The sequence below is a fragment of the Amphimedon queenslandica genome, unplaced genomic scaffold (assembly GCF_000090795.2).
Source record: "Amphimedon queenslandica unplaced genomic scaffold, v1.1 AMPQUscaffold_13450, whole genome shotgun sequence".
Lineage (NCBI taxonomy): Eukaryota > Metazoa > Porifera > Demospongiae > Haplosclerida > Niphatidae > Amphimedon > Amphimedon queenslandica.
In genome coordinates, this window is record NW_003546314.1 from 166,344 (window position 1) to 188,708 (window position 22,365).

Here is a 22,365-nt window from a genome sequence, read left to right on the forward strand (position 1 = left end):
ATGTAATGAGACCATATTATTGTCTGTTTGTTTTTATTGTGTTATTGTCCTTTTTGATAACATTACTTTATTAAAAATGAACAACAAATTCAACAAAAAATAACTTCAAAGTTGTTTTGTACCTAGCTAGTATTGACCCCACTTTCTACTTGGTATTGTGTTGTGTAGACTACACAAACAAATTCATTAAACATATGGTGCATTTAATTGACAGTTTAAATCTGTTTTACTTAGCAATAACTAAATTTAGGTAAGTGTATCAATATTGACCATGAGCATGCTAATTAACAATAATAATTATAATGTCCCAATTTTTGTATAAATGTCCTTATTCAACTGTGAACATGCATCATGGTTTTGTTATAATGGTTCTGGAATCAACCCCAATTTATATTGCATTTTCTGATGTATATTGATGTCTCTATGCTATCTAGAAGTTTGAGCTGATTCCAATAAAAGTTGAAATTTTTTACAAATTTTTTAAGTTGCTCAAAAATTGGGCCATTTACTTTGTACTGTAGTAGAGGGTTGTTGGCAAAATTTCACCAAAATTAAAAAGAAGAGAATTTTTCATTTTCATAATTTTTGAGTTGATTCCAATCAATACTGGATTTTTTTATGAATATCTAAAATTGTGCCAAAGTCCCTGTGATATATAGTACACACCTCTGGCTAAATTTTGCCAAAAATGACTTGGAGAAAATTCTCTATTTTTACAATATTCCCAACACATACATGTTCTTATGTTGCGTAGAAAGTTTGAGCTGATTTTGTTCCAGTTTCAATTTTCTATGATTTTTAAAAATTGCTTTAAAATTGGGTACAGTGTCATGGACCACACAATTTAGCCAAAATTGAAAAGGAGAAAAATTGTCATTATTTTATTATGACGTACTTATGTTGCATACATATTGATGTCCTTATACCTGATTCTGACTAAAATTAAGCTACGGGGATTTTTGAAGGAAGCAAATTTTTAGAAAAAAAAACAATAACTATATTCAAATGTTTTTTCCAAAAATGGCTCCAAAATGCAAAATTACTCCCAAATGTTACTACATTTCATAATCATGTCTTTATTTGTATAGATACAAGACATTGCATAAGACATTGTTTATGGTTGTTATTCTCCTTGAGATGTTTAAGAGAGGGCGAGCAAGTTAATTTTTTGCTCTTGGTACTTCACCTGAAGGCGCTAGACAGTGTGTAAATACTACTAACAATAGTAATGATAGTAGAGAATTATGATTAATGATTTCACTCTTTTGTGATTTCCACATGAAAGGGTATCCTGCTCTTCCTATACAAACTTCCTGTTAAGTGGTCAGGCTAGAAAGAATAAAAGCTCTCTACCGCATTACATTAGAACACATAATTCATAGTATACCCAAGCTCAGAAACAGCAGCAGGATTTAGATTTGATATAGAAAGAGTGGTCATGGCCGTGTCAAGAAGACAGAAGGAGAACGATACCTTTAATGACATCGCGGGGACCCTACCGATAGAGGAGAGCGCCAAGGAACTGGACAAAGCCTCTGTTCTACGGATAGCGATACACTACCTCAAGCTAAGAGATGTTCTAGCGGACTGTGAAGAAGAAACGAGTCCCATCGATCTCTCATCAGAAAGAACTACTGGTAAGAACTTTTATAACGCAGGTAGACAGTAGCGTGTAGCTCATACTAAAATAGTTTGAGGCAAAATCTGCCAACTATTTTTGTACACACACAAAAACAAGCAAGCAAGCTTTAAAAGTTTTAACACTTAATTTACACCTTACTTTATTTACACCACAAGATGTATGCCTTAAAACTAGCACTTTATTTACATCTCTGAAGGTGTCAATAAAATGCCCAAACTTATTATTATGAATATTTTCAAATGGTATTAATTTAATAATTACACAATGTTATGTAATTGCTTTCCTGTCTTTAATAGAGCATGATGACCTGCACAACTTGGTGCCGAATTTCTCAAAGGATGTTCTACAGGTAAGAGATAAGAATTTCCTTTATATGGTATAGATAGTTGTATGTTACAATTACGTAGCTGGAAATGGGAAATTTATTATAGGAAATTATTATGCATTTAATAACAACCGATAAGAAATCAACTAATGATGTTATTTGTTATTATTCTGTAGGCTTTGGATGGATTTCTAATGATGGTTTCTAAAGATGGTCGTGTCCTTTATGCAACTGACTCTATCTCTCAGTACTTGGGCCTCAGACAGGTAATACTATAATTTAACTATGAACTATGTGAATGCGTGCACATACAAAACAAAACTATAGGCTATTTATTGTGTTTGATCGTGGTTTGACCATTGTTTCAGTATGCACTGTTCTGTTGGCAATATGAGACACAGACAATGTGTGGATTTAAAAATTAGATTTTCAGTCAAAACAGAATCGCTAGTAAACCTTATTACATACATACAGACAGACCTTGCAATACATCAGTAGATTCTTGATGTCAATGCATCAGTAGATTCTTGATAACAATCAACATAAAACTTGGCAGCTAGTAATTGGATAGGAATATCTAAAGGCTAAATCGTAGCTAGCCAGTTCCTACAAAGCATTAGACGCTAAAGAATAAAGCCATTATAGCCAAAGGAAGCTAAAGTCTAGACAGTACACTGGCTAATGGTGCCCTCTTTATGTTCACATTACAATTCATACACAGACAAAACTGCTTCATAACACGTTTTGCATAGGGTGAATCTTGTTTCGTAACACAGCCAATGCATCATATAATGCTGATAACAATGACTTGGACCATTCAAAATATATACTTGTTTTTCCCTGCCTTTACATGTAGCAGTATAAATGACTAGTCTTGTTACGTAATCATATTATAAACATTTAAATCTAGCTAAATAAGGAATAATTGAATAGACACATTTAGTGTGATATTATTATTGCTACATTAAAACATCTGCAGGTCGATGTGATTGGCGTACATGTTCAAGACATAATTCATCCTCAAGATTATTCAGAAGTTGCTACAATCTTCCAGAGCCAAGGCTGTGACATTGGGCCAGAGATGGAAGCACTCTGCAAGGACCCGCTGAGAAGGAACTTTGTTGTTCGTATGCGCTGTGCCTTCACACCCAGCGTACGCTCAATCACAAGATGCTCGAACTTTAAGGTACAAATAATATTAGCACATGTGCAACATTTATGCATCATATGATTGGATTGGAGGTCATGCATGTAATATCTCATGTAAGGTCTATTGAAAGATCAGTGAACCTTTTAATTGGGTTAGCTTGACCACAAGCAGAGATCCTATTCCATGTACATACACAGTCATACCTTAATTTTGCAATTATGTGGATTTTTGGCTACAAGGAATGCACTTTTATAGTTCATGACATGATTTTTGATCCTTATTTTAACTCAATTAATCCTAATTATGGTCCTGTTTGTTTTTAGCCCATATATTGCTCTGGATTTCTCAAGTTCTCGAACAAGAAGGTCAAAGAAGGAGAATTTGTTGGTATGGTGATGCTTTGCAAGCTGGCCAGTGTCATGAAGGTTAAGGAGCTCTGTGTTGGAGCTTTCTTTAAAACCAAACACTCACTGGATCTGAGCTACACTGCTGTGGACACAAGGTAAGAAAGACAGAGAGAAATCCTATATGCATTATGATTAATTAATGAGAGAGATTAATGCATACATTATTTGTTTATCATAATAGGATTAGGTGGATATTGGGGTTTGACCCTGCTGAGATGGTTGGTTTTAAAGCTTATGAATACTTCCACCCTGGAGACCTAATGGCCACATCAAGCTGTCACACACAATGTAAGCTGATCTTTCATTCAACACACAAAACAGACAGACAGTATATAGAGACACCAATACTAGACAGTTAGATTTCCCCCTAAAACAGCCTATTCCTTTGATGTCTCACCAAGTGTACACACTACAATGGGAGTTTGTATAAGGGTGCACTTATACCAGTTTACATCCAAAGTTCAACCATCATTACATCTCAGTGGCTTCATTTGGCAGGACTAGCTTTCGAATTATGTGTGTGTGGGCGTGCAATATGTACATGCCGTGGGAACAACATGACCACAAGTATATGGTGTTAGACCATGTGATGCTAGATTTGTCATGCCCTTCCATAAACAAACAGATTTACCTACTAATAAGGAGTCGTGTTGTAAATGTAGTTTGTGTCCTCCGTCACATCCTGTAATTATACACATTGCAGCTTTAGAAACATAACTGTAGCTGTCATGATGATAATTCCTTTTTTCCTTTCCTTCCTTCCTTACAGTGCTAGTGAAAGGTCGCTCACATAGTCCGTGCTATCGGTTCATGGCTCGTTCCGGTGATTGGGTATGGGTGAGGTCTAAAAGCTGTGTCACGTACGATTCTATCACTCACCTACCAAACGGTCTCTCGATTTATACCTGGATCGTAAGGTATGCAGAGTGTGTATAGTACTCCAGTAGTAGGAGTGACGCATGAAATATGCATTTAGCATCTTTATAATGCAAATATGCTATGCTTTAGGCATATAGTTGTAACATAGTGATTTGTATCGTGTAATTCACTTATCGTTACTCTCTAGATACGATGAAGAGGATGAAAGAATGAAGGCCATTACTGAAGGCAGGGACCCTGGCAGCACTGGAGTAAAGGACACTGCTGCTCTTCTCTCAGACTGCAACTCTTCCCTGGATATCAAAGGTCTCTGTGTTCCAAACTCTTCGTCTTCTCCTATAGCAGTTGCAGCAAATGAGTCAAAGCCACAGAAACCATCAAACCTGGTATCCCCAGAAGTATCACCACAACCTCCTCCTAACATTGTAAGGAATACATAAAATGCATGTATATCCAGAGTATTATCAAAAGTATTATCATGTTCTCTGGGTATTATTCAATGCATCATAATGGAATTACTTATCTCAGCTGGCTTGATATTACATAATAATAATAGTAGTAGTGTTCACAGAGTCTGTGTATGCATATATTTATTGGTTGTAGTAAATAAGACGACCACTATCAAATCAATCACTACATCTCGCTAATAATTACCATTATCTCTTACTAGAATCCATTCCATTCTCAGTCCAGCCCTCCCGCTCAAGCTAGTGGATCGCCATTTGGCACTCAGACAGTTTCCCACGATCCATTCATGGGCGTTATTAACGGGAGCCCAAACAGCACAACCATAGTAAGTGGATAGTAAATATCACACCAACTCTCTCATGCACTTTCGACTTAATAAGGTCGTATGGCTTAGTTTACATTATCTCCAGTATTGTATATTTATTATTCCTTCTTTCATTATTATTCTTTTCTTGTATAGTCTTCTCCATACAGCAGCTCTTTTGGTAGCTGTGGGCGTAAATCATCGCTAGATCAAATGTCAACACGAGAAACAACTCCTCCATACTCCAGCTATCCTTCGTACTCAGCCACACCAAGTGGTAGTCCTACCTCCTCACTCAACAGAAGGAGCTTGAGCCCCACAGAAACAGTCGGCTATTACAATGGATCACCGACTACCATAATGTCCCCGCCTTATTCTGACCCTTCGTACGGGAGCTTCCCTTCTCTCCCTCCTCCTCCTCCTCCTCCTCACCATCAGGCGCCATACCAACACTACAGCCCTTCATCCTTTACTGTCGATACCACTGTCTACATGTCACCTCCTACTGGCGAGTATCCGCTACCCATTAACGGCAGAATGGATGGACAGTTGTACGGTATGCCTGCCCCAATGGTGGACGGCTTCTCCCTCAAACAAGAGCCAGGACTCCATGCTGGAGTAGGATTAGGGTCTTCCTGTGGTAGTTACGCTCAGTATGATTCTACTGGATACATGAGTGGACCGTATTCCATGGATCCTATGAGTTCATTCATGCCGGCCAATGGACAGTTTAGCACTGGGTCGAGGATTAAGGAGACTAAGTCTCGTTACGCTAAAGTAGGCGTGGCAGGCGGTCATTATAAGATGGGGGCGGAGATTGACGCGACATCGGCAATCAATAACATATCTGAATGGTTGAAGCACTAATGTAATGAACACTTATGAACAAAAAGCATACACCTGTACCAATAGACTCCTGTCTTCCCTCTCATCCTGTACCAGTTTATATGCCTACCCTTTTCTTCTCCCTCTCTCTCTCTCTCTCACTAGCTTTCAGTATTTCCATCACGTTACTCTTCAATGACTCAATCTGTATAAACTTATTATTATTAATAAGTCATGTAAAAAATATCATTATTGTTGTACTCAATTATCATTATTATTATTGTCATTGTTACAGTTCTTAATTTTTTCAAAAGAAATTCATAATTAACAAATTAATAAAAATAATACAAAAAGGGAAGGAAGAAGGGAGGGAGTCGACCATCAATACACACAAAGACACACTGTTAGTTGCTAATAATTATTGCTAATATGAGAAGCCAAATTATACTGATTACTGCTCCCATTGGGGACACCATCATTATAGAAGGAGAGTACGTGTGGAGGGGGTACACTGACTTCAAAGGAACCATTGATGACAGCACCATAAGGATTAGAGAGAGAAGGACCAGTAGAGTACGGTATATGACTGAGTGTTGGAGGCTGAGGTTGATTGTATCCTAATGGAGGGATATAGTCCATGGGGAGATTAGTGCCACCGTGGTACTCGTGATGTAATGGAGGCACTGCACTATTGCAGCCATTCATTTGAGGGAATGGTTGCTGAGGATTAGTAGGTAAGCCAGGGAAAGGGTATTGCTTGTTAGCTACAGGAAGAGAAGATGAATATGGACTAGTTGTAGGAGGAGAATAAACACCACCCATCAAAGGAGGGCCACCAGTCATTGGAACTGAAGGAGGATAGCCTCCAGCATGAGACGGTGAATACGCAGGCATTGTAGAAGTGGAAGACATATTGGATGGTGAATACGCTCCAGTAAGAGGTACTGAGGATGATGAATATGCTCCAATGGAAGACATAGTAGATGGTGAATAAGCAGGCATAGTAGATGGTGAATAAGCAGGCATAGTAGATGGTGAATAAGCAGGCATAGTAGATGGTGAATAAGCTCCGGTAGAAGGCAAATTGGATGGTGAGTATGCTCCAGTAAAAGGCACTGTGGGTGGTAAATATGTCCCATTAGCAGCTACAGTTGGAGGAGTATATATTTCATTGATGGGAGATTGCATTCCTCCATTAGATTGAGAAGGGGAGTATGATATACCTAGTGATGATGATGATGGTGAGTAGGCAGATAAAGGAGAAGAGCCTACTCCACTTGGCTGAGCTGAAGGAGGAGTGTGGACAAGAGACTCAACTGCTTGAAGTGAAGCCGACTCAACATCAAAATCAGGAGAAGAGTGTCCAGTAGTAACATCACCAGGAGGAGGGGCTGGATTAATGATAGAGGAAGGAGAGGAGACAGAGGACTCAGAAGGAGTGATATCAGAGAGAGGGGAAGGTTTAGGAGAGCTATAAGAGGAGCCTGATTGATTGGCAGCGATGAGTGACGTCATGGGGTCAGGCTGGGGAAAAGGCGGATTATAATTTGGAGGCAAACCTTGCGATGTCTCATATTCAACGACAGCATCCCTCACCTCAGGCCAGGTTGCTAAACGCTGAAGACTGAGGGGGATAGCAGAAAGTGCTGTCTCCCTACCATGGAGCAACACATCACGTACTGCCACTGATACATTAGTGTCTTCTATTGATTTGACAACTGCCTCGGGACTTGTGACTTTTGGTGTAGCAGGAATATCGAAACGACTGTCAGCATGAATACCATTCCCTTCTGTTGGCTCACTACATTTACCATAAAGCTCCTTCTGCTCTATCATTTTCACAGACTTGTCAGAAGCACTAAAAAAACAAAAATTTCATGATTTATATCTCACCCTTTCATCTACTTCTTACCAAACCACTTTGAAGGTAGCCTCGAGGTATTTCGGTGTGCGGTTATCTTGTTCATATCTGACGAGTCCTTCAATCTGGACCCATACCCATTCACCAGTGTGAGTCATGAACCTAATGATGGGACTAACTGCCTGTCCTGTGATTAACACTACAAGAGGAGAGAGAAGAGACATCAGTACATTGTGCTATGCATGTACATGTACATGTACGTGATGCTTTAAGAGAATCCTTGTGATGAGTATTACATGTACATGTACAATGGCTTGCACATCTTATCTTACTCTGTCTTTATGCTTACAGGTTTTAAGGCAGTGAATGGAGCGACGGTTGTCAGCAGGGTGAAAGAAATTAGTGAGGACTGAGCCTTCAATGTCACTATTGAATCCAGTCACTGTCTTCATTCTAGAGAAAGAGATGGGGAGAGAGAGGGGGGGGAGAGAGAGAGAGGAGAGAGGGAGGGAGAGAGAGAGAGGAGAGAGGGAGGGAGAGAGAGAGGATCTTATAAAATCTCAACCTAATCAATTGTCAGTAGTACTTGGTGTCAATGTTGAGTATCTTCAAGTCCATTGTGGTTGTGCTAGTGAACAAAGTCTGCGAGACCTTCAGTTCAAGTATTGAGGAAGACGACTCAATCCGACGACACTCAGCAACTAGTCCAATCACAAGAGGCTCCCCCCCTCCTCCTCCTCTATTGCGTGAGAGCTTCAATCTACCAGAGACTTGCATCATCTGTAAAATAAATACATGTACATGCATATTGGGTGTACAATGTAGTATGAGAATCACATACTATAGTAATTGTGATACTGTTTGATCTCCCCATATACAAAGGGACATAGTACAGTAAATACACGTAGAAAGAAAATTAGCAGATAATTCATTTTTAAGAGTGACATATCCCAATCTAATATACATACAGTACTAAATGTGGAGTACATGTACTACTACTCCCCTACCCTTCAACTCATTGAGTATTTAATACTCCTCCTCACTCCTCTTCATTCATTCTACAGGTACATATACTCCTCCTTACTGAAGGTCACCCTATTAGACTCTGAGTGACGATTCTATCTCAACATTGTCAGACTCATTAAAACAGAAATGAAAGGGCTAATTATGCTTTAAGAGGAAACGTACAGACAAATTAAGGATCAAGTGATGCATTGGAATGAGTACATGTATACCTACTAGGCTACTACAGTAATATGTAACATAGAATCTGTGTGTGGTTTCTGTGTGATGTCAGAGTGTGTATATCCTTACCACTGTCCCACCAAATTTTGATAGTTGCTTCTTGACCGGAGCAATTGATGTCTTGAATCTCATGTAGAAGTGACGTGACTGCTGGAGCTGTAAAGAACCTGAGAGAGAGAGAGAGGGGGGGAAGGAGAGAGAGGGAGAGAGAGAGAGAGGGAGAGAGGGAGAGAGGGAGAGAGGGAGAGAGGGAGAGAGAGAGGAGAGAGATAGAAAGAGAGAGAGGGAGAGGAAGAAAGAGAGAAGGAGGGAGAAAGAAAGAGAGAGGGAGGGTGGAAAGTAAGTGGGAGTTTTAGGCATTGAGTGATTTAATAAAAAGCAAACAAGAATCAATACAACTTGGTGCATGTGTACAAACAAACTGATCATGTGTCACTTTAAAGGTAAAACAAAAACAGGATGGCATGCCAATGCTATTAGCAAAAAGCATAACTTTGTTTCAGATATTCAGATACATACACACACGCATTTAATGAATTCTACAAACAGGAAAACATGACAGGAAAAACATGTTGCACAGTGTGCATGTGTAAGTACATGTATGCATTTTCAGTGACTGCTCAAGTGAAAGTTTCAATTCAATAAAGAGAGTCCCTTACTTTAAAGAGATTAATACTGTAAACATTCATAACAATGACACAGCATTTCAAGAATGTTTAATAATAATAATAATAATAATAATAATAATAATAATAATAATAGTAATAATAATAATAATATGTACATGCATATGCAGCAGCAAATACTGCATACTATTATGTTCTATAATTTATCTGTCTATTTTAAACTCAGACACACATACATGTATATGTATACTCAAGAGTAGATGATAGTTAGAGAGAGTGTCGAACTGCACTATGCTAGCTGGAATATGACCGCGTAGAACTTTCTTGCGCATCTTTGGGCATTCCCGCATACTGGGTGTGGCTGAGAAGAATAAAATGGTTGCCTAGTTTGCTCAACAAGGTTTACTGGCCGTTTTGGAGTCTCTGCTATAGCTGTACTGCATGGCAGGCTTCAGCAGGATTATAAAGTGTACTAGTATGATGTCTACAGCTTCTTCAAGTGTTCTCCACTGTTCCTTATGCAAACTTCTACATGTGCTTTTAGTAGGTACACCCACGCTTCAGGTCTCACGTGACTTAGTTCTACGCGGTCATATTCCAGCTAGCATAGTGCAGTTCGACACTCTCTAACTATCATCTACTCTTGGTATACTGTATATGCATTTCTATTGATACATATTTCAGTAGATACAGCAGCACAGTATAATGAGAATGCATGTACACACATCTACATGTACTATGATGCTACACGTACATTCAAAGAGATTACATAACGCATTATGGAGTATGTTTCCCCCTGGGCACTGATTATGTCATCATAAGAAATAAAAGGAATTAATGACATTAATCTATATAGAGATAAGATTATCAGATTATAAGGAGCAATGAAGGATTCCTCATCACACACAATGGACTGTACACAATACACAACCACATGGTCACATTAGGCACAGACAACATCCCATACAAGCAAGAGAGAGAGGGAGGGGTGGGTCTACGAGAGGCAGCCAGTAAGTCTGGTAAAGTAGCAAGAGTTGTCACATTATAGGCAACAAATTGAATAAGAAGGAGATTAGAAGAGGGAAAAAGGAAAATAGAAAACTACACAAAACATACACACAAAAGTACTTGTTACATAGATACTATACTGTATACATATATTATATATAATGTGATAATGTATTGGTGATTCATTATCTAATCATGATCGAGTTTCTATATTTGATCATTGTGTGAGGCTAAATAGAAGCCATCGGATCAATTTAATGATACTACACAAAGTAATGACTGACAAACCTCAATGTAAACAAAATCTCATTAACTGGGAACAGATGAGCAGAGAGAGGGAGGGAGGGAGAGAGGGAGAGAGGGAGGGAGGGAGGGAAGAAAGAGGAAGGGAGAGAGGGGGGAGGGAGGGAGAAAGGAGTCTCCGCAGGAGCTTCCCACAAGCCATGCTACGTGAGCTTAACATGTAGATGTGTATCAAAAAGAATACAAAAATAGAGAATTCTCTCTTTGTGATTTTTGCTGTACTAATGTAATAGAGTCTCACAATTCACTGGCAAGAAGCTATGCCAAAATCATTTGGGAAACCCTGGGAAAGATTGGAGGGAGAGAGATGAGAAGGGTAATATATAATGTCTGTATGCATGCAGTATTGTGAGTATTCTTAAGAGTATACATGTAACAGTGCAATAACATTGTCTAGTATGTACACATACATGCATTTGTATACAGCTGCCAAATGTTTTAAGACACAAAAAAATTAATAATTATTAAACGCCTCGATAATAAAATGCTTTTTAGTCATATCGGCCGTCTTATTGAAATACTTTAAAAATGAATTTCACACAATCCTTTCTTCTAGATGGTGGGTAGGTGAAGGGGCATATGACGTATAAGTAAGACTCCCCCACACGATATGTACTAAGGACTCTCTTATTGAGCATAAACCACATCCAATTAGTGGACAATAGAATCAAACCAGCCAAAGCAGACAACAGCACAACAGGTGCTACGAGGCCATGTATAGTACTGCTGACGCCTAAAACCGCATCTTTAAATTATTATTATCATTACAATTATTACTTTAAATGAGGGAGCAATACCATTTGAGCAATCAATTTATGCTCATAAGAACTGCAGGATGCATGCATAGTATTGTATTGCTTCCATGAAAATAAATATTACAATCTCTAAAACAGTAATGGGACAAAGACAAAGAGTGATTTAGCACTAGGCTATGTATGAATTATCTAATTACATTACACTCCAACCCACGATAGATTTTCATAGTTATTATAACAAGGTATAAAACACACTTTGTACTAGTGAGTGTTGGGGTGATCTGGGGCTACACTCTCATCTTAGTAGCACTTGTCACAGTCTCTTGTCTCACTGGGGCTACACTCTCATCTTAGTAGCACTTGTCACAGTCTCTTGTCTCAGTTAGCATGCCCCAGTGATCCCCAACAAATAATTACTTCTTTTTTGATAATTCTTTTTCATTTCATTTTTTATCTCAGAGACACTTTACCCAGATTATTCAGCAATCAATATTTTAAATTGTTTCAAAAAGATAGTATAAAGCTAGTATTGCAAAAGCACATACACTTAATGACATCCTTAAAGGGAATGAGTAACACAAGGTAATTTGATCAATGTACAAGTATATTCATTGAAACCATATTGGGGGTATACCACTATACCATAAAAGACACTAAATTGGTTCAGACCAATAATCACATTGCCAGACTGAGGGGCTACTGATGGTAACTAGAGTCATAAAACCACGTCCCATAAAACCACGTCCCACTATGTCTTAATGATAATATTACCACATCCTCTAAGAACAATGTATTTCTCACATACATGACATAATAGGATAATAGAATTAAAAACCACAAGCATCATCATCATCATCTGTTATCACTGGATAAGAAATGATTGATCATTCATTAGGAGATATAAGTCAGCAGAGGAACACCTACATCTACATGTACATGTTAGAATTACTAAGTGACAAATTTTAATAATAAAAAAATAATACAGATACATGTACATGTATATTGTTGTACATGTACATGTTAGGATTTTTTTACCATAAAATAACAAACACCAGAAATAGTAACAATACATACAATTTAAATAAATAGATATAACGCATATACGTGTGAATGCCTGCATGTGTATGATATGAACTACAGAACATGTACGTTTTTCATTGACGTATAGATCAAAGGACAGCAATGCAGTACACATACACATAGAATAATTTATGATTCTTCTTCAAGAGGATTCTTATTGCTGATCCTTTGATGGAGGGGAATATCAAAATTAAATGGATTCAATTTATAAATAAGTCAACCTTAGATGTACTGCATACAGTGATACTTTCTAAGTAAAGTTATGACAAACAAATTTAAAAAATGTGTACATGTATATGTAACCAATCAGTTCTTATACTATAGAAGCTGATTTTAGTTACATGTGCCATTAAAATGACAATTATGTTCTATTGCAGCATATAATGATCTTTCTATACATTTCCCATAGCCTAAAGCCTTTAGGGAGATAGCCCATATCACAATGAATGAGTAGATGCAACCACAACAACTGTACATCATAAAAAATCTCTACCATTCTCCTCACCACATCAGGCCATTAGGACTAACCACAGACCAAATAAAAGACAAACTGGTTAACCTTATCACTAGCATACACACACACATTAAACTCATTAGTGAATGGAGGCCAGCTACAATGTACAATATTCCCACAATACAATACATCTCATCAGTGGTGGCTATAATACTGCACTATCATATGAAATGCCATATTGTTAAGAGTTTCAGCTATAGCAAAGATTGTTTTTGAATAGCTACATGCATACTTTAAAGGTGGAACATCCATAACTGCACAAAAATTGTCTACAGAGATGACAGAATATGATACCATTTAGACTACCAGTAGACTTTAGTGTCAGTTTAAGCACATACAACAAGTAAATGAGAAGAGAAACTGACACTGCATGGATATATATTAATAGTGTGAATAGTCACCAGTTGCTGGAGTGATAAGATTCAAACATTAAGCTATAGTGTTAACTAATACATTATATCAAACTGTATAATAATAATAATAATGGTAACAAACTTTTTAAATCACTATTACATAGTGTATTTTCTATACATTTTAACTGTCAGACTAATAATTGACACATTATACACATTAATAATTTGATAGCTGTCTATGGCAGCCAGAGACTATGCAGAGTATGCAGACAGTATTACAACACTGATTATCAGGTGGGTCAATAATGACTACTGATCAGTTGGTGTAAGACAGTGTAATAGGATTACACAATCTTTCATTCCCTGGAAATGAATAATAGCTGTGTATTATAGGATTACACAATAATAGCTGTGCATTATAAATGAGAAAAAGCAAACATATCATGACTATATGTGGGGTTTATTAGCAGGATCAGTTAAGGTTTGGTTTGATTTTTAACATGAATGAAATGAACCCAGTACTATACATGTACACATACATAATGTCTAAATGTTGTATGCATAGTACATGTACATCTAATATTATAAAAGTGACCAGACTGTGGATGAAGTACAAACAAACCAGCCAATCAGACACAGGAAGATACACCCTAACACAAATTCACACACTCTACAGGCTACATATTCACACAATTGAGACATATCACTTGACACAGTCACACTTTCATAATTACCAGAAACATTAAAATGCAACTATTTACTGGATGAGGTATACATGTTCATGTACAGTACATCATCATCATACAGGAAGGAAGGTACAAAATTCTACAAATGTACATGTACATAAAGTTATGAGATACATCATTCAGGAAACAAAGAGTATACATCATGTACATGTATTATGTATATGTACACGTATGTATTCTACAGAGAATTGGGAGATAGGTCATAATGTACTATCATACAGGACGTAAGTACAAGGAACTATGAGATAGATCTTCAAGGAAGGAGTACTTCCATTTGCATCACAAACTACACATATCATAGACATAAAATCACACAGACACACACACACACACACACGTGTATGTACACTGAATGGTAATTTTGGATGATGGACTTTTGACAAATTTGGTGTTTTAATAGCCATTTGCCAAAATAGAAGTATAAAACACCAAACCAACATCCACATTTTCACACTCGACACAAAATAATTCTTCAGAATAAAACCTGCCAATATTATCAAAATTACCAAAATCTAGCAATTCACCAAAACTTTATTCCCTACCCCAAGAATGTTAATGTACCATATACACTGGTTTATTTTTGCAGTGAAATATTTTCGCAAATTTTTGTGGTTTCTTACTCAGTCACAAAATTTTTCGACCACAAAATTCTGCATTTCCATATAGCCACGTGGTGCAGTCTGCAAGCTATTTGCGAAAATGAATCCTGTGAAATCTTAGAAATGCAAGATTCACAAAAAATTTTCTACCTCAAAAACAAACGGGTATACAGAATCAGGTATCCTCTTACCGTCAGGTTTGAGGCAGTCCTTGATGGCGGGTACATCATCTTCATGAGATAATTCATAAATTGAGAGACCAATAACCTCCTGCTGGCTGAGTCCAACAGACTCTGATATACCCTCAGACACAAAGACAATCTCACTATCTGATGACAGTATCAATAAGAACCCATCCAGTGCCTACAATAAGAGATATAATAATAATAATAATAAATACCGTACAGCTGGTTAATTTTGCGGAGAAAAATTTTGCGAATCCTTAAAAATAACCTGGTTTGCGGATTAAATAATTGTAGTTTTGACAGTTATTGTAGCATTATCTACTGTGGTCATGCATGAATTTCATTATTTTGCGGATTTTAATTTTGCGCTTTTAAATGGAATCGCAAACTCGCAAAATTTAATTCCCCGCAAATATTTCCAGCAATACGGTATATTGTTTAACTACATGTATATGCAATAGACTTTGCAATAAATGCATGTGTGCTTTGCTTAACTAATTTAAACAATGTCTAATATTTTTTGAATTCAAATATTTAAAGAAAGCAAAGGCTATATATAAACCATGGTTTTTTCAAATAATGGCTCTGAAATCATACCTAATTTTTATTACATTTTTCTGATACATATTGATGTACTTATGCTATGTAGAATGTTTGAGCTGTTTCCAACAAATATTTTTCCAGTTATGAGCATTTTTAACCATAAGCCAAACTTTAATAAATACCCAAGGCTATAGCCCAGTGATAAGTAAACAAAGCCCTCAAAAAATTTATTATATAAAAAAAGAATAGAAATAAACATGTACATGTAAGTTAAGGAAAAACAAAGCAAAAATTAAAAAATAGGTTAAGGTACAGTTAGATACACAAAACTAAGAAATGATAAGAAAAAATATAATAATAATAGCATGTTTTTTTTTGCTAAAAATGACTCTAAATCACCCTGAATTTTCATTACATTTTTTGATACATGTACATATCAATGTCCTTACACTATACAGAATGTTTAAGCTGTTTCTGACAATTATTTTTCGAGTTTTGAGCATTTAAAAAAATGAGCTAAACTTTAAAAAATACAAGGCTATAACGCATAGTCTTTTTTCAAAAAATGATTCCGAAATCCCCTAAACTTTTATTACATTTTCAGACATATATTATGTAGAAAGTTTGAGCTATTTCTGTCTAATATTATTTTTCGAGTTATGTGTATTTTAAAAAGAATACCATTTTCTGAAAAATAAATAGTCCATGGTTTTTTCCAAAAAATGGCTCCAAAATCACCTCCAATTTTTATTACATTTTCTGATGTATATTGATGTCCTTATGCTATGTAGAAAGTTTGAGCTGATTCCGAAAAATATTTTTTGAGTTATAAGAATTTTAAAAAATGAACCAAATTTTGAAAAGTACCCAAGGCTATAGCCCATGGTTTTTTCCAAAAAATGGCTCCGAAATCACCTCAAATTTTTATTACATTTTCTGATACATATTGACGTCCTTATGCTATGTAGAAAGTTTGAGCTGATTCCGACAAATATTTATTGAGTTATAAGCATTTTAAAAAATAAGCCAGATTTTGAAAAGTACCCAAGGCTATATAGCCCATGGTTTTTCCTAAAAAATGGCTCCAAAATCACCCCCAATTTTTATTACATTTTCTGATGTATATTGATGTCCTTATGCTATGTAGAAAGTTTGAGCTGATTCCGAAAAATATTTTTTGAGTTATAAGAATTTTAAAAAATGAACCAAATTTTGAAAAGTACCCAAGGCTATAGCCCATGGTTTTTTCCAAAAAATGGCTCCGAAATCACCTCCAATTTTTATTACATTTTCTGATACATATTGATGTCCTTATGCTATGTAGAAAGTTTGAGCTGATTCCGACAAATATTTCTTGAGTTATAAGCATTTAAAAAAATGAACCAAATTTTGAAAAGTACCCAAGGCTATAGCCATGGTTTTTGCAAAAAAAAATGGCTCCAAAATCACCCCCAATTTTCATTACATTTTCTGATGTATATTGATGTCCTTATGCTATGTAGAAAGTTTGAGCTGGTTCCGACAAATATTTTTTGAGTTATGAGCATTTTTTTAAATGAGCCAAATTTTGAAAAGTACCCAAGGCTATAAATGGTTTTTTCCAAAAAATGGCTCCGAAATCACCCCCAATTTTTATTACATTTTCTAATACATATTGATGCCCTAGTGCTATGTAGACAGTTTGAGCTGTTTCTGACAAATATTTTTCAATTTATGTGCATTAAAATGTACTGTTTTCTGAAAAATACCCAAGGATTTTGTGGTCATTAAAAAACCATGGGCTAGCTATATATAGCCAATGGTTTAAAAAAAAATGAATACAAAATCACTCCCAATTTTCATTATTATTATTTTCTGATACACACTGATATCCTTATTTAAAAATTTCAAACTGTTTCTGAAAAATATTTTTTGAGTTGAGGATTTATAAAAATGAGCCAAATTTTTAAAAATTCCTCCATAATTTTTTCAAAAAAATGACTACAAAATCACCCTCAATTTTTATTACATTTTTTGATACATATTGATGTAATTATGCTATGTAGAAGCTTAAGCTGTTTCCGACAAATGATTTTATTATTATGAGCATTTTTAAAAATGAGCAAAATGTTAAAAAAATATCTATGGTTTTTTTCAAAAAGTGACTCCAAAATAATTCCAAATTTTTATTACATTTTCTGATACGTATTAATGTCCTTATGCTATGTAGAGAATTAAAAAAATTTCTAACAAATAATCCTCAAGTTATGAATGAGCATTTAAAGAAGGGACAATTTTTTTTAGAAAGGCCAAAGTTATGGACCAGTGGAGTAAACCGGTATAAGAATTAAATGCCTCGTAGCATTGACAAAATAAAAACACCAACAATTACTACCATAGGGTGCCTTTTTCAAGGGCTATAAATTTAGCGGGTATAATAATTCGCTGTATTAAATTTTGCAATTTTATTCCCAATTTGAATTTTCCACACCCATTAATGATTAAATTGAGAAATTAATTTTTGTGAATAGCAACAAAATCCATAAAATCAGCAAAATATATAGCCCTCAAAAAAGGTGCCCTACAGTATATAAAGTCCAAAATATCATATTAATAACAGTGTGATTGCAATGTGACCTTTTATCACACAGTGTCTCAATAGCTACAGCAGTGTTTACATTAAAGTGTTTTTCTAAATCAAACTGACACTATCTTGTTTCTCTCATTGTTACTTTAACCTTTAGAGGTCAGACATTTCTCTGTCAGCAGTGGCGGTCATGGAGAGTATAAACATTAGAAATCGTAATAGGAAAAGGTGAAATTACATACGACAAGTGTAACGAAGACCAGTGTTTATCAAATATCCCTAACTACAATGAGTCACGTACATGTACGCTACACAAAAGTACAGCATAGTACATGTACATGTACAGCGTAGTACATGTACATGTATAGTCAAACCTCTCTAAAACAGCCCCCAATTAGCAGACCCTTCTCTATAATGAACAGTTGTTGTTTCCCGGCCATAAAGCCATTGGGTAGTGTATAAAAGAGCCCCTGTATAGCGGAACCACTCTATTCTGTATAACGGATGACATTTCACAGTTCCTCACACATTTGTAAATGTGTACAAATTCACCTCCAACAGACAAACAAGGCACAAGCAATGAGCTTTCTAATTAATATGGATCAAGAAAACGGAAGATTTTCTGGTCTGATCAGCACAAGGTAACCTCTGATTCAAGAGCACCTCCATATAAGGACATCATAGCAATGGCTAGCCCAAATGTATATCTTAGAGACGTTTGACTGTACGTACATGTACATGTACATGTATAATTATATCGAGATATGCAATTAAACCATTATCATGCAATCATGTAACAAATTACGATCAATTATACACTCTAGTACATGTTCCAAGACATGGAGGGTCATGCACTCTGAAAGATTAAGGCATTCCTTCGCCTCTTTCTAGACAGGTGGCAGGCAGTTAGAATCAAATTATTAGAGAGAGAGGGAGAGAGAGAGACCACCCAAAACCAACCTCACTTTGTTGTGGAGGGCACGATCAGATAATACCCCAAGAACATGATGAGAGTGGACTGAATGTTATGTACATGTACATGTATATATACAATGTACATGTACATGTATATATACAATGTACATGTTCATATTAAATACCGTACAGAAGGAAATTTTGGAGGGATTAAATTTTGATGAATTGCTAAATTTTGGTGATTGGCGAATTTTAATTTGGCGAATTTGTGGCCATGTGCCATTGAGCATGCGTATAATGGCTCAAAATGGTGAATTTTTATTTTGGCGAATGGCTATCAAAATGCCAAATTCGCCAAATTTAACTACCTCCAAAATTTCCTTCCATACGGTAGTGCATCCTTATATGATGTATAAGCTTTCTGAAAACAGTTTAAGCTAGCCTCTAATGTAATGGACACTTTAGAACAAGAAAGCTTGTCTGATATACATGTATATAGAGAAGTCTTTTAAGTGGAGGTAATTTTTAGAGTAAAGAATGTAATTTGTACACTAGGACTAGAGGTCCTCTAGAGGTCCTGTTTGTGAAACGGAGGTGTCTGTTAAATGGAGGGTGTCTGCTATAAAGAGAAGAGTCTACATTGTAAACAGTCCGTGTGTACATTGACATGTGCTAGACATGTGCACCAAGTGATAATCAATAGTGTAGGATTGATGTAAATATAGGCACATAATTAAATCACAAAGAATTTCCCAACGCTATTGATGCTAGAGACATCATGACCTGTCCTTTATTGGACTAACCAACTGGGCAATTAGGAGAGGCAAGGCTGAGCCAGGCAACAGGAAAACCATGGCAACCACTTTAGGGATCAACTTGACCAAAGGGAAAACAGGCAAACCTTAATTATAGCTTAAGGCTAACAGCCACATCAAAGTAAGGCTAGAATAATATGATATGATGATCATTGAGATTTAATCTGCATGGTAAAAAAAAATATTTAAAAAAATGCAAAACCTTTACTTATGTGTAACAAATACAGAGTTGAGTGTACACAATAATTATACTATGGGGAGCCATTATTCATTGCTGTATGCTGATGAGGTAAATAAAAGCACGAGAGATAAAGGGTCAAGTATTCCAGTGACTGTAAACATTGGCCCATTTTGTGTTTACTTTGCAAGTTTGCATGTCAGTCAGTCAATGATGTTGTAGTTGGCACAGAGATTAAAGGATTTCTTAAGCATAAGTAATGGGGATTAGTACATACTGTACTACATCTTGATCAATTATAGTTAGTGTTATTGAGAGAAAATTAAAAAAAGACATTATTAGTTAATGATATTCACTATTTATTATTGTCCAATAACAAATAGAGCTGTAATGATAGCGTGAAATCAAACAACTACTAGAGATGCATTACATTAAAGGCGTCAGGAATACGCCAACACATTAAACATGTGATGGAGTGATATGATGACAAATGTCAGCTACAGTAGCAGTGAAAGAATTTATGGAACTAAAAATACAATAAAGAACTACACAAGAAATTAATTATTATAATCAAGTATTGGATAAATGGTAGTATGGTACACAACACGATATGTAAAACTGTAGCCGCTTAATACAAACGCTATCAGGTAGATACATGTACATGAATGTGGTAAAGTGGTATACATGTAGAATGATGATGATGGATTACCCACAGTAAACATGTAACATCACCACAATAACATGTGGTGATGTACACAACTGAGGTCATTATTGTACTGCTTAATGTACATGTACATACACATATACACATGTACATGTACTTACCTCAGAAAAGAGCCGATCAAATCCAGCACCTGCTTTACTGTTATGATCGGATGATTCAAAAGCTAAGAGAGAGAGAGAGAGAGAGAGAGAGAGAGAGAGAGAGAGAGAGAGAGAGAGAGAGAGAGAGAGAGTGAGAGAGAGAACAAACAACCTAATTAATATGATTAGCTAAAAGTCCAAAGTCTACTAGTCTACCAGCTGCACATAACCACATTAACGACACCTTACATCCCAGCTTCCCACAGTCCTTTAGTCATGCACAGTATACAACAACACACACACACAACTAACAGTATGTAACTAATGCCCATATACATACACACTTACACTGTACATGTACATGTGCATCCTTGACTAGTTCACACATACCACACATGACGAAGTGAGACATAATAATTACGTCTACATGCCACTTCTAAAATTATATTTTTTTAAAGTCACAAACTTGGCTCGGAACCTACGAAACTATGTACGGTACAATGACTATACGAAATAAATGAAATTATATTAAGAAATGATTGATATGACTAGCAGAAACATTGCATAACATGTGTAACTGCATGCAAAGGGGCTGCTGACAAACACCTTTAAATGTTCTACATTCTTTTATCATTATTGTCTTATTCAATCAATACAATGCATTTTTATTCTGACAATAAATTAAACTACGCATATATACAAGTATACATTTATTTTATTTACCATTTTATTGTTATTAATATTATTTACTATTTTACTATGAACTTATGATTGGTAATCAGGGCAATGAATAGACTATGACAACTGACAATAATAACTTTACCATTTTAAGTAATTCTAAGTGAGTGACAATTACACATTAATTATTACAAATTTAATAAAGGACTTGCATATAATTACAGGACTGACCTGACTGCCAGAAGTTCTTGAATCTTAAATAAGCAGAGGTCAGCCTCAGCACGGATATTTTATCAATGCTCGAGCCTTTTTGAGACCAAGGGAGTAAAGACTCCAGTTGCTTGATCTCAGAGTTCTGGTTGCTCCTCCGCTTGTATGAAGCCTTGTGGGTCATCTTACCCTCAGCACTAGAGCTGAATAAAGAGAGAGAGGAAGAAAAGAAGGCTTACCTTTGTATGCTTACTACCGGCATGATTAAAAAACTAAAAAAGAGTTAGAGTACAAGACACAAGGAGATCACAATATCTAAAAGTGTGTATTGCTGACGAGACTAGGCTCTATGATTTAACTGTCACGTGACCAAAACTATAT

At 36.0% G+C, this 22,365-nt stretch overlaps 2 protein-coding genes across 2 annotated transcripts; one reads left to right on the forward strand and one right to left on the reverse strand.

Moving 5' to 3' along the window:
* The first annotated feature begins 1,362 nt into the window (after positions 1 to 1,362).
* LOC105312384 (single-minded homolog 2-like) lies at positions 1,363 to 6,204 on the forward strand. Its single transcript, XM_019995240.1, has 10 exons — positions 1,363 to 1,637; positions 1,939 to 1,991; positions 2,144 to 2,233; positions 2,947 to 3,153; positions 3,441 to 3,619; positions 3,706 to 3,812; positions 4,294 to 4,441; positions 4,591 to 4,828; positions 5,074 to 5,196; positions 5,332 to 6,204. Exons 1-10 carry the CDS (start codon positions 1,439 to 1,441, stop codon positions 6,040 to 6,042), a joined length of 2,055 nt encoding a protein of 684 aa, XP_019850799.1. The 5' UTR covers positions 1,363 to 1,438; the 3' UTR covers positions 6,043 to 6,204.
* LOC105312385 (endothelial PAS domain-containing protein 1-like) lies at positions 6,060 to 22,335 on the reverse strand. Its single transcript, XM_011404984.2, has 9 exons — positions 22,224 to 22,335; positions 22,006 to 22,181; positions 21,118 to 21,179; positions 15,282 to 15,453; positions 9,176 to 9,273; positions 8,448 to 8,641; positions 8,211 to 8,314; positions 7,913 to 8,060; positions 6,060 to 7,858 (listed from the first exon to the last, which is right to left on the reverse strand). Exons 1-9 carry the CDS (start codon positions 22,244 to 22,246, stop codon positions 6,412 to 6,414), a joined length of 2,424 nt encoding a protein of 807 aa, XP_011403286.2. The 5' UTR covers positions 22,247 to 22,335; the 3' UTR covers positions 6,060 to 6,411.
* Between the last annotated feature and the right edge of the window lie 30 nt (positions 22,336 to 22,365).